General features: G+C 52.1%; 1 protein-coding gene and 1 pseudogene across 1 annotated transcript in view; one reads left to right on the plus strand and one right to left on the minus strand.

The window, feature by feature from the left end:
- The first annotated feature begins 1,212 nt into the window (after positions 1 to 1,212).
- On the plus strand, positions 1,213 to 3,873 carry LOC105914326 (annotated as a pseudogene).
- Positions 3,874 to 10,818: 6,945 nt separating this feature from the next.
- LOC101764643 (probable monogalactosyldiacylglycerol synthase 3, chloroplastic) overlaps positions 10,819 to 13,570 on the minus strand; it is a 4,232-nt gene continuing 1,480 nt past the window's right edge. The window contains exons 3-8 of the mRNA XM_004954200.3: positions 13,071 to 13,232; positions 12,849 to 12,990; positions 12,345 to 12,569; positions 12,173 to 12,235; positions 11,997 to 12,071; positions 10,819 to 11,530 (exon numbers count right to left, since the gene is read on the minus strand). Coding sequence (XP_004954257.1) covers positions 11,243 to 11,530; positions 11,997 to 12,071; positions 12,173 to 12,235; positions 12,345 to 12,569; positions 12,849 to 12,990; positions 13,071 to 13,232 — 955 coding nt within the window. The 3' untranslated portion in view covers positions 10,819 to 11,242. The remainder of the gene's footprint in view (positions 11,531 to 11,996; positions 12,072 to 12,172; positions 12,236 to 12,344; positions 12,570 to 12,848; positions 12,991 to 13,070; positions 13,233 to 13,570) is intronic.

Consider the following 13,570-nt stretch of genomic DNA (forward strand, 5'->3'; position numbering starts at 1 on the left):
GTGTATTGGAGTCCTTAACCAGTGTCACAATAATCTGTTAAATATATTTGAGTTTTTGAATTTTCTTCTACTATCAATGTTCTGATGAAATTTATTTTTCAATGCAGCCTGGTCTCTTTCAGGGCAATTATTCTGAAATGGTATCTTCTTTCCAGGTATGTTTATTACCTTTTGTCTCTGATCAGCGACTCTAGTTCTCATATACAGGTACTCATTCTACCATACTTATGTATTGCTACGGAGATATATGGTGATATGTACACAGCTAATACATGTGCAAACAATATCTCAATTTTTTTCATGTTTATTTTGAACCATTCTTTTACATCAGTTTGCTTAACTATTTTTAATCTTTTTTCTTTGTGCTTCATGTACCAAAAAGTTATTCAACCCCTGTTGAAGATCCTTTAAAGCTAGAGGAAAGCCACCTTGCTGGGAAGTATCTTTAAGACTGCTAAATATGGGCTTGGAGTCTAGGGACATTATCCCCAAGAAGTAACAGCAGAATGCAATGGTTATTTTTATGGTTCTTGGTGGGTCAACTAATGTTGTACTGCATTTGATTATCATTGCTCAACGGGTTATCATCTTCTTGTATCACATGTGCTTATTTGCTTAGGTAGACTAAGGCTCATTAGTTGTGTTTCAGGCTGCAATTCTGAGAAGGGTTAGTGAACAAGTTCCTTTCCTTGCAGAACTCAAGCCTAGTGGCAAATGTGTCATGGGAGAAGGTAAATGATTAATGCTGTTAGACTATTGTAATTGTAGTATGTATAATTATAGTAGTCAACCCTTGATTTTAGGCATATACGCTTGTGCGGTTGGCTTAGAGCCACCCCGGCCTCCATATGTATACACGCACATTGCTATGGAATAGATTGATTTTATTCCCACAATTACTCTTTCATGGTATCACACGCGGTTCGCTCCTGCGGCCGCGCTTCCGCAAACCCTCGCCGCCGGCTATCGTAAATCCCAAGACCGACGCTGTCCTCCGGACGCCGGTCCTTTCTCACCGTCGCTGTCCAGCGGATGCCGGCTCTTCTTCTTTTTTTTTTCTCCTGCCGCTGATCCCTCGCCAGGACTTCACGTTCTGACGTGACCCAATTTGCTTCCAATCTAGTGTGTGCTTCCGATCGCTGGCCTCATCGTGACTTCGTCCGCTGGTCTGGTCACGACTTGCAAACGCCCAACCATCGCGTCTCCCTCCTGATGGCGGACGACGACGACACTGCAGCTGCCGCCAAGGCCGCGGAGGACCAGCGCCTCGCGGCTGAGGCCGAAGCCCGCCGTGCCGAGGAAGCCCGCCTCCGTGCTGCTGCTCTGGACGAGTATGAGCGCTCCCATGAGGCCCTCTGGGCGCAAGCCACTGCCGTCGTCAACATGAAGGCGCTCATCCCTGTCATCCTCGATCAGGCGACGAACACCTACACCAAGTGGCGTGGCATGTTCCTCACCGTCCTCGGCAAATATGCCCTGACTCGTCACGTCATTGAGGACGAAGCTTTCCCGTCGTGCCCAGCATGGGTTCAAGCTGATTGCTGCGTCCTAACTTGGATCTACAACACCGTCTCCAGCGACCTGCAGCAATCTCTAATGATGCGGCCGGGCCCCGCTCGCGGGGCGTGGTGCTATCTCGAGGACGAGTTCCTCGGCCAAAAGGAGTCCCGGGCGCTTCTGCTCGAGACGAAATTCCGCAACTTCCGCCAAGAGTCCCTAAGCATCACCGACTACTGCCGCCAGCTCGAGTCGATGGCGGCTTCCCTTGCCGAGTTCGGTGATCCCATTGGCGATCGGCAGATGGTGCTCACGCTCCTTCGCGGCCTCGGCGGCAAGTTCCGCCACATGGTGTCCATCCTCAAGATGCACAGGCCGTTCCCCACGTTCGCGGAGGCACGCACGCACCTACTGTTGGAGGAGCTGGAAATCAACGCACGTCCTCCATCCCCGCCATCCGCACTCGTCGCTGCAACGCCGTGGCCTGCAGCTCCCGGGGTTCCAGCACCTCCACGTTCGGGGGGTGCCTCCTCCAGCACGCCCCCCGGCGCCAAACGGCCAACGCACCAGCCGTCGTCGCGGCCGCGGTGGCCGCAACGGCCAGCAGCAAGGCCAATCGGCGCTCCCTGGTGGCGCCCCTCCAGCTGGACAGGGAGGTGCACCCCCTGGCATGCATCCGTCCTTCGCGCACCCATGGGCTAGCACTGTACGGCTGTGGCCATATGACCAGTCCGGGCGCCCACCACCAGCGTTCAGCGCTGTTCCACAGTACAGCGGTTTTGGCGCCAGCAGCTTTGGCGGCGCACCCAGCGCCTATGGCGGCTTCTACGGCACTCCATCCCCTGCGTACGGCACGTACTACGGGGGAGCTGCACCCCTAGGTTTCCAGGCGCCCGCACCGGCGTACCAAGCGGCGCCCTGGAACCCCACTCACGGTGGTGCATGGCATCAGGATGCCCTTGCACACTCCTTCAACACCATGACGCTCAACCCGCCAAACGCTACTTCCGAGTGGTACGCCGACTCCGGTGCAGGTTCGCACATGACCTCGGACGCTGGTAAACTCTCCACCACTTCCTCGCCCACTTCATTCACTCCTTCATCTATCATTGTGGGAAACGGTGCCTTGCTCCCTGTCACAGCCACTGGATCACATACTTTTTCTTTATCGCATCGCAATTTAGTTCTCAATGATGTGCTGGTGTCTCCCAACATTATTAAGAATTTAATTTCTATTCGTCGCTTTACCACCGACAATCATTGCTCCATTGAGTTTGATCCCTTTGGCCTTTCTGTGAAGGATTTGCAAACCAGGAACGTGATCGCCAGGTGCAATAGCTCCGGTGACCTCTACCCGTTCTATGCACCCTCCACCACCACCTCTGCGTTCCTCGCTGCACCCACCTCCCTTTGGCATCGTCGTCTCGGTCATCTTGGGCGTGAAGCTTTGTCCAAACTTATTGCCTCCAGTGTCATTTCCTATAATAAAGATGATGTCAACCACATATGTCATGCGTGCCAACTTGGTCGTCATGCACGTTTGCCGTTCAGTTCATCTACCTCGCGAGCTTCTCATAATTTTGATTTAATACACTGTGATTTATGGACCTCCCCAATTGTTAGTGTGTCGGGCTATAAATATTATTTGGTAATTCTTGATGATTGCTCCCACTATATTTGGACGTTTCCGCTCCGCCTAAAATCCGAGACTTTTTCCACCCTTGCCAGTTTCTTCACTTTTATTCGCACACAATTTGGCACCACCATCAAGAGCGTCCAGTGCGATAACGGCCGTGAATTTGATAATTCTCAGGCACGCACGTTCTTTCTCTCCCACGGTGTTGCACTCCGCATGTCGTGTCCATATACTTCTCAACAAAACGGTAGAGCCGAACGTTCCCTTCGCACCATAAATAATATTTTACGTTCTCTCTTGTTCCAGGCGAGTCTCCCTCCGGTCTACTGGGTCGAAGCCCTTCACACTGCGACATACCTTGTGAACCGGCTCCCCACTAAAACCCTCGCCTTCTCGACACCATACACCTCCCTCTACTCTACCCAGCCCTCCTATGATCATCTTCGAGTTTTTGGGTGCGCTTGCTATCCCAATATGTCCTCCACAGCACCCCATAAACTCGCTCCCCGCTCATCCCTATGCGTCTTCCTCGGCTATTCCTCGGAACACAAAGGCTATCGGTGTCTCGAGCTCCAGTCAAATCGCATCATTATTTCTAGACATGTCGTTTTTGATGAGTCCTCTTTCCCCTTCTCCGACATGTCTACCACACCAATGGCCCCTTCCGCCTTGGATTTTTTAATTAATGAGCATGATCTTACCACTTCGGTTCCAGGAACCCGTTTCACTCATGCAGGTAGTACTCCATCGGCTCCTCATGCTGTGCATGGTACTGTACCCGTGCATGGCACTGTAGCAGCACCTGAGCTCTCCCAGGGGTCACTGGACCTTGGTGCTGCTGCCCAGATTGCTCCTAGCAGCGCCTCTTCCACGCCCGTACATCCTGGTGCTGCTGCCCCTGTACACCGCGTACAGGTTGTTGCCAGTAGCACCACTCCCATGGCGCCATCGAGTACAGCCGGTACCGCTATGTCCGCCTCGTCGACCGCCCCAGCCGGTGCTGCTGCCCCCGTGTCTTCCGTGCGGGCAACTGCCAGCAACACCACGGCCACCGGTCGTACGGCGGCCACGAGGCCGGTCTCCATCACCCCCGTCGACAATGCGCATCCCATGCGCACGCGCGGCAAGGCCGGTATCGCACAGCCTGTGGATCGCCTCAACCTCCACGTTGTGCCCATGTCGCCACTGCCTAGCTCTGTCCGTGGTGCTCTGTCCGATCCAAATTGGCGCTCCGCTATGCAAGCTGAGTACGATGCCTTGATTGCCAATGACACCTGGAGTCTTGTGCCACGGTCTCCTGGTGTTAACATGGTCACCGGCAAGTGGGTTTTTCGTCACAAACTACTTGCAGATGGTTCTTTGGATCGCTACAAGGCCCGCTGGGTCCTCCGGGGTTTCACACAGCGGCCTGGTATTGATTATGATGAGACGTTCAGCCCGGTGGTCAAGCCCGCGACAGTCCGAGTGGTTCTTTCTCTGGCTCTCTCTCAGGACTGGCCCATTCACCAGTTGGATGTAAAAAATGCGTTCCTGCATGGTACTCTCACAGAGACAGTGTACTGCATTCAGCCCACAGGTTTTGTGGATTCTTCTCGTCCTGATTTCGTCTGTCGGCTCAACAAGTCTCTATATGGTCTGAAGCAAGCTCCGCGTGCTTGGCATCATCGGTTTGCCTCTCATCTTATTTCACTTGGATTTGTTGAAGCAAAGTCAGACACTTCACTCTTTATATATTGACGAGGGATAGACACAGCTTTGTTGTTGCTTTATGTGGATGACATTGTTCTCACTGCTTCCTCTGCTAGTCTTCTGAAGCAGATTATTGGGGCTCTCCAGCGTGAGTTTGCTATGACTGATATGGGTCCGCTTCACCATTTTCTAAGCATCTCAGTGACACGCTCTGCCAGTGGTTTATTTCTTTCTCAGCGACAATACTCTCAGGACATTTTGGAGCGAGCCGGGATGAGTGAGTGCAAGCCTTGCAGCACCCCTGTCGATGTACACTCCAAATTATCCGCAGATGGACCTCCTGTCGCTGACTCCACACAGTACCGCAGTCTCGCTGGTGCCCTGCAGTATCTGACATTTACCCGTCCGGATATTGCTTTTGCTGTTCAGCAAGTGTGCCTCTACATGCATGACCCCAGGGAGCCCCACCTCGCGGCTCTCAAACGGATTCTACGGTACCTACGAGGCACTCTTTCACTTGGTTTGACTATGCGCCGCTCGTCACCTACAGAGCTCATCGTGTACACGGATGCAGACTAGGCTGGATGCCCGGATACCCGTCGCTCCACCTCTGGCTACGCAGTGTTCCTAGGTGACAATCTGGTGTCCTGGTCCTCCAAGCGTCAGCACACGGTCTCACGATCCAGCGCTGAGGCCGAGTACCGTGCTGTGGCGAATGGCGTAGCTGAAGCCACCTGGCTGCGACAGCTACTATTCGAGCTTCACCGCCCTCCTCGCCGAGCCACTTTGATCTATTGTGATAACGTCAGTGCAGTATATCTCTCCAGCAATCCAGTGCAGCATCAGCGAACGAAACATGTAGAGATTGATCTCCATTTTGTTCGAGAGAAGGTCGCCCTCGGTCACGTTCGGGTTCTTCATGTTCCTACAACATCACAGTATGCCGACGTCTTCACCAAGGGCCTACCCACCTCGTTGTTCCAGGAGTTTCGATCCAGCCTGACCGTTAGCGATGCTCCCGATTAGACTGCGGGGGAGTGTTAGACTATTGTAATTGTAGTATGTATAATTATAGTAGTCAGCCCTTGATTTTAGGCATATACGCCTGTGCGGTTGGCTTAGAGCCACCCCGGCCTCCATATGTATACACGCACATTGCTATGGAATAGATTGATTTTATTCCCACAATTACTCTTTCAAATGCTACTAAGGTTTATTGGTTTTGAGCTCTTGGAAAATCCACCTTCAGGCACTATATGGAAGAAGTGAGCGCTAAATCTAGATTATGCGATCATGTAAGAAGAACAACACATTAGATGCAATGGTCGTACCATGCGGGTGAATTAAAGACGATGGCCGCAGTCAGTCTCGCCGCGGCGGGGACGAACGATGGATCGACTATGAAACCCTTCTCCTTGTCACGGGCGGTGAAGCAATTGGACGATGGCCGCGGTGCGGAAATGGACGATGTTGGCGGCGGTTTGCGGAAATGGACGATGTTGGCGGCGGTTTGATGGACGATGGCTGCGGTGAAGCGCCCTCTCCTTGCCGCGGTGGAGCGATGGATGATGTTTGTTGATCTGGGCAGAGAAGCAATTGAGGAGTGCCGCCGGCGATGTTGGGAACGCGATACACTATTTCAGTGGAGAAGAAATCGCGGCGTGAGTTGGGTAATTCCTGACGGTCGATCCAAGGGTCAAGGCTTCCGGATGGCAGGACGAAGGGTTATGCGGATTGTTCGGAGGCGAGGGTGGGCATGGAGAGGCGGACGTTCGATCTAAGGGCTGATAGCTCCTGTTGGCAGGAGGACCAACGCACGGCTCAAAATCATTGTTTGGCGGACCGAAACCGTGTAAGACATCGGTACTACGACGTTTTGTCGTCATCCCAATTTTTTTAGCTGTAGATGTAGATAAGAGAGGTAGATCTCATTGTCAGCTGCATATGTGGCCACTTTCATTCTTGTTTCTTGTTTCTGCAGAAACATGGTTATTTGGTCGGTTACTGAAATAGAACCATGGTGTGCATCGTCCTTCGTCCATGAATGGGCTTCGGTTACCGAAGCCCCACGGGCCGCGGCCGCGGGGTCCTGATCGAATGTGTCAGGATCGAATTTGAAGGCGGCGAACGCAGCGACGGGGAGGCGTCGTTTTTCTCACGCTTAGGAAGTTCGTCGGGGACGGAGGAGGTTCTAGGCGTCTGACGACGCAAGCTGCTCTGCCCGTGGTTCGACGGTCCGCTCTAAAACAGCACAGGCATCAGATGGCTGCGAAAAATTCGGATGACGTGGCTTAATGAGAACCCGAGAATACCCCGATACTATGACCAAGATTCGTATATTAAAGATGGCGAGTCGCCACCATGCCCCAGCCGCGTTTGTCAAAGCCTCAGTGCCACACAGAGCTTCCGTCGATCCTTCCATCGGTTTGAGATCCGGATATACCAAGGAACCGGTAGCACCTCAAGCGCCATCCCTCTCGCATACTGGCTCGTCAGTCAACCGAAGAAAAGAACATTTGGTTTAGCCAAACATAACTTGATGGGAGCCCCGAGCCCGATCCCGGCACGGAGAACTGGAAGTCTCTGGTTTCGCCACTTCCGACTCCGATCCGGAGTATTCCGATCATCACACGGACCCTTTTGCATTGCCACACGTGTACAACTCCACCATGTATAACAGAGATTTTTACTTTGGACATTGTAGTTACGGGGACAACCTACTCGCCAAAAAAAAAAAAGGTCATTCAAGAAGGCATCTCAGCACAAGGTTTAATGCACCAAAGATTCCAAGGGTACATGATTGCATAAAAAACGTGCGATGAGAGCAAAACACAACACACAGATGCAGCGATCACGATAGAAGCTCCCCCGTTCCCGCGCCGCGAATGCGCAGAGCGCGTCCGCAGAGCAACCGGCGCGCCATCGGCCGGCGACCGGTAAAAGACGACGGCTTCAGTGGTTAGCACTGTGTCTTACTGTGCGCGTCGGCAGCAGAGACAAGGCGGGATAAAAACGAGGCCTCGCGTGCCCTGCCTCCCCCCTTCTCCTCCATCTCCATGGAGGAGGGGGAGGGCTTCCTCAGGGTCCTACGAGCGCTGCGCGACGCCGCGCGGAGGGTGGAGGCCGGCGAGGGCCGCGGGCCGGCTCTGCAGGCGCTCCTCGCGCTCGAGGCCGGCGCCGACGACCTCCTTGCCGGCGACCCCAACCTCTCCGCGCTGCGCCGGCTCCTCTACCGGCTCAGAGCCCTCTCGTGCTCCGTTGACCTGTGCGGGGCCGGGGAGGAGGGGGGAGGGGTGATTGGCTTCTTGCGCGCGCAGTGCCGCCGGTGCGGCGCGCGGAGGGGGATCGCGCGCGTGGCCGGCGCCGTCGCCGGCGAGATCCAGGCGTGGATCGACCGGGAGACCATCGCGCGCCTCGTGGCCGAGCTTCGGCGCTCCGAAGGCGGCGGCGGGGCGGACGCCGCCCGCGCGCTCCTCGCGGAGCTCGAGGCGCGGCTGCTATCCGTCGGCCGGTTCGACCCGCGGCTCCAGCGCGCGCTGCTGCAGCACGGCGTGTTCGCCACCGTCGAGGCGAAGCTCGGGGACCCGGCCGTATGCGACGGGTGCGCGGCGGCGGTGCTCGCGCTGGTGCGCTTCAACAAGGACGTGTTCGTGGGGCCGGTCCTGATGGGCCCCGCCGTCGGCGCGCTGGTGGCGGCCGCGTCGGGCTCCCCCGCGCCGCTGCGCGCGCTCAACGGGCTCGTGGCCGCCATCCGCAGCCCGCTCGTGGACGAGCTCCACGCGCGCGGCGAGGTCCCGCGGCTCGTCGCGCTGCTCTGCGCGCCCGACCCCCGCGTCCGCACGCTCGCGCTCGAGTTTGCGCTCCGCGTCGGCTACTACGGCCGCAAGGAGGTCGTGGACGCGCTCCTCGCCGAGGGCCTCGTCAAGCGCCTCCTCTGCCTGCAGCGCTCCGACGACCTCGGCGGCTCGCTCGCCGACGCGGACGACCCCTACTGCTCCCCGAAAGCGAAGCCCGACGCCAAAGGCGTCTCCCTCCTGGCCCGCCTCCTGGGGCGGCGCTGCGAGGACGACGGCGCCGCGGCGCTGGCATCGGAGCGGCCGTTCGCGAGCGCGGTGGCGCGGTTCGCGGTGCAGGTGGAGGTGGGCGAGGGGCTGAGCCCGCGGGAGAAGCGCGCGGCGAAGCTGGAGATCCTGCGGCGCGCGCGGGAGGCGGCCGTGTCGCCGGCGGAGGAGGCCACCGTGCTCGCCGAGGTGCTCTGGGGCGCCACGCCGTAGCTGAAAGCTCCTACCTTGACCGCTGACTTTCGGGGTCCACGTGCCCCGCACGCTGTGGACTCGTGTGGTTGGCGTGCGCCTTCTTCACCCTTATTTTCCTTAGTTTTTTCGTTTTGTTTTTGTGAATATTAGATCTCTTGGTGTAGTGTAGATAGGACTTGGTCGTAGAGACGACTCCGATCCATGTATGTACATGGATTCTGTACAGGAGAGTCAAGAGGTGACAATTTTTTAACCTGTGGAAAAGAAAACTGGCAGAAATGAACAGATGATTAGTGATGCAATGACAGTGATAGACTCCAGTCCGTTTCCCTTTGGACATTACTGGAGCAGTTAAAGTTGGTGCGAGGTAACCGAACTAAAAGCAGTGATCTGAACATTCTTAAGTAGCACAAACGTTGATGTCTCATCAGAAGAGGGGAAACAAACGTTCGATGTAGAATGATCGCGAGGGATAAGACAAGCAATTATTCATGCGCAATTCAATTTCGATACGCTGATGTTTCTGTATTTGTCGCGTGGATGTGGCAGTTTCTGGAGCGCGCCGGGGCCACGACCCACGAATCGTGGTCTCTAGCTGCCAAATGTCCAAGGAGGCATGGAGATGGAGCACTGGAACCTGGCACTGTAGCAACAGGCTCACATCGCGCCACTAGCACCCGTGTGACTCGCTTGGTTGATCGTATTCTATGCGCTTCTGCGTATTGAACCAGATCCGCATCTAGACGGAGAACTGGGCAAGGGCAAAGGCGCCATGCGGAGCGCATTGCATCTGCTCCTTCCTCGTGTACACTGGCTGCAACGCATCTGCCGTTTGAGATGAGCCGCGGCCGTTCTGCTCGGGAAAGAGACAGACAAGCAATTGCGACGGAGCGGACTGGTTGTTGTGGATCGGCGAAGGCGACCTGACGATGGCGCAACGCTCAACGGCCGAAGTGCCGAGGAGAAGGATGCTCCGCGCCTGAAAGTGGCCATCCAACTCTCAGTGGTGCGATCACCCTAGGCATATCGTGTGCATCATTATCATCATCCGTCGCCTTTTGTCTTTTAAAGGGCGGGCTTCATCATTGTCAGGACGAGTCCCGGACCCTCGCACTCACGCTGGTCGTCTCGACTCTGGACTCGACCTGAAACCTGAGATGGTTGGGGACAGGCGGCCGAATCTGTTAGTCCAAATGTCCAATGACCGCGCCGGACCTGGTTGGTAGGGGAAGAAAAGCCAAGCAGCGGCTGACCTCAGAAAAGCTCATTGTTCCCACGGACAGGTTCAATTTTGTTTCCAACCGGGTTGCTGAATTCTGGCATCAAAGGTCATTGCTCCCAAATACTGAAAATACGTGCCTCAGGCTCAGGAGAATTCATGGACATCAAACTCATCTACTAAGTGGTACTCCCTCAATTCCAAATTGTAGGTCGTTTTAACTTTTTTTAGCTCATAGATATTATTATGCACGTAGATAGGTGCATAATAATATCTATAAATCTAGAAAAGTCAACAATTTGGTACGGAGAGAATACCACTTCAATCAGAAGTGCTGATAGAGCTGTGTAGAATACAACGGTTCCTACAGAAAAACAGTGCGAGTTTACAGGGATGTCAGGCTGCCTTGATGCTTTTAACAATAGGCAGTCAAGCACACGACCATACGCGCTGACCCTGTAGTCAAGCAAACCACAGCAGCAAGTGGAAAGTGGAATACAGTTCACCCATGACACTCAATGTCTCCGCAAACAAAATTTCCACTCAACCAATCTCCCATCATATTATACACATCTTCCACTTACATGAACTTATCACATGGTTAGCACATGACAAGGGTCTGACTTTTCCATGCACAAAATTGAGTGTATTTTACAAGCCACCACCACCAATCCCCCACTGATGATGAAGGGTGGAAACATGATATGAATGAATGGTTTTCACAGAATTAACATGAAGCCAACAATCCAAACAACAACCAGTTAGTCAAACCAGCCCACCCATAACTACCATGAGAGGGCATGAACTGAAAAGTTGTGGAATCCCCGTACCAACAGCTGATGAGAGAGGCTCCCTGAAGTTCCATTTCCAGGTCATGCTGTAGGGGAGAATGCCAAGTCCACAAGGTCAGAGATTGCAATTCTAGCTATGCACAGCTCCAAGGTTTCAGATAAGTTGGAGAGGTGTGGTTTCAGGTGATGGTATAAAGAAGGATGACGTCAAGGAACTAGATATCTGTGAAATCACGCCTTGCTCCCGAGAGAGCTCATGGATGTCTCTGACAATGTCAAAGACAGCTTCCGGCTGAGCCAATTTCAGTGCATTTTCTGACATCCTTTTCAATTCCTCTGAGTCTGGACCAAACCAACGGGCAACAAGACTAGCAGTCTCCTTGGGGCTTTTGGAGAACACGCCTGCACCATTGTCCACAACATAAGGGACATTGCCAACTTCCTGTCATACAAAGCACAAGCCTGTGTGAGAACATATTGATGAAAATAGTTCCTTAGGGCTTCGTTTCTAATATATTGCATTCGATTAAAAAATACAATTATTTCTAGGCATAAATGCTATAGTAAGAAAGATATTTGTAAGCCAGTAAAGCCAGCAGCTGTTCAGCAGGAGTGAAGAAAAAAGTTTGTGTCATCAAAGATTAAATTTTTCTTAAAATGTAGATAGGGCGCATTGCAAAAAAGCTTTCGAAGGAACAACCATATGACAAAATAATACCCATAAAAAGGCAATGTCACACAGCAGCAAAACAAGGTAGCATCCATGCAAGCTTGTAACAACACTGATCCAAACAAATTACACAGGGCAGAGCCTTTCTTAAGCAGATCATAAATGCAGGAAGACATACACTTGCATGCTCATTGTGACAATATAAATCCATGACTGCAGAAAGATAGTAGGCACAAACCTGTCCAGGTATGAAATCATTAAGGATTATAGGAAGACCCCTTATCAAGGCTTCAGCAATGGTACCTGGTCCAGCCTGTGGAACCAAACAACAGAAGAGAAGCAAGATCATAAATAAACAAAAAAAATCTTCAAAGGAAGCAGCATTATAAGAATCCAGAACAGTAGAAGATTTACCTTTGTTATAATACAATCACAAGCACCCATCCACTTCTCCATTTGGGTCTCAAATCCTCTAATCTGTAGGTAAAAGAAACCGACAGTGCATGATTAACACTGTTGTCTAGGCTATGGGCAAAACCATTTGGATCCTTCAGAAAAAGAATAAATAAGAAGCTCAGAGTTATACCTTTACTGGTATTTTCCATTCAAGTGCCTGCAAGGAGGAGCTCAGTGTTTTGTTCCGACCGCAAATGACAATAAGTTGCCCAATTGGTTTTCCATGCTCTCTGCCAAACAATGATTCTCCAAGGGCTTTTGCAGTCTTCTTGACAGGACCCATGCCCTCTCCACCTCCCATGAGCAGCACTGCAGGAAGCTCAGGATCCAATTCAAGTTCCTTTCTCAATTCATCCTGGTGAGTAATCGGTTTCACACACACACAAACAAAAACCTTCTGAGTTCCAGATAAAATGGATGGCAACAAATATTTGTACTGAGACACATCAATGCACAGACAAATATTGATCTGTTTTCTCAAAACTTGAACAGTGCTTTTGGGTACACAGCATATTCATTAAACACAACAGGCCAGAACACTGTAAAATTAATTTCTCAGCCTTTTGAAAGATTGCATATATTCAAATTAAAATTAGCAGGAATGGAAAAATTAGAATTAGGGTGAACTAGATACCTTAACAAGAACTGCACGGCAGAATGATGGTCGAATCGGAAGACCGAACACGCGGATTTGAGAAGGTTGTAGGTCATCCAATGCTGCCCTCTTGGCAACTTCTTCTGAGGGGCAGTAACATCTATTCACATTGGCATGGAACCTGTATCTTTTTAATGGTCAGAACAAGTTAAAACAACTTGCTTTACTACTTCAAATTTTCCTTATGATAGCTGAACATACCATGTAGGGTGGCAAGTGTTGAGGTCTGTGATGACAGTTACAAAGACAACTCTGTTTTGCAGGCCTTGCCATTTGAGCACCCACAGAGGAATGTGTTGCATAAGGGGGTGGACACTAATTATGATGTCTGGCTTGTACTTCTTCAGTCCAGCCTCCACCTTCCTTCATCCATAAACAAGAAGGCATTCAGAAAGATAAAAGTATAAGCAAACAGTACATGTGGTCTCACGAGTTATTGGATCATGGTATATAAAAATGAGACAATTATATCCAAGGAAAGAAATGAAATTCTGAAAGCACATATGTTAAGTTAATGTTGCACAAGGAATAGCAGAACTGCAATTAATTACGAATTTACAATACCCCCCCCCCCCCCCCCAAAAATTGAAAAAATAACCACACCCCTTTAACCATTCTTGGTGCCAGAGTGGCACAATTTGGGGGCTTTCATGGTAATGGCACCATATAAATTTTAGAGAGCCAGAGCATCCATACTACTG

The sequence above is a fragment of the Setaria italica genome, chromosome I (genome assembly GCF_000263155.2).
Source record: "Setaria italica strain Yugu1 chromosome I, Setaria_italica_v2.0, whole genome shotgun sequence".
NCBI lineage: Eukaryota > Viridiplantae > Streptophyta > Magnoliopsida > Poales > Poaceae > Setaria > Setaria italica.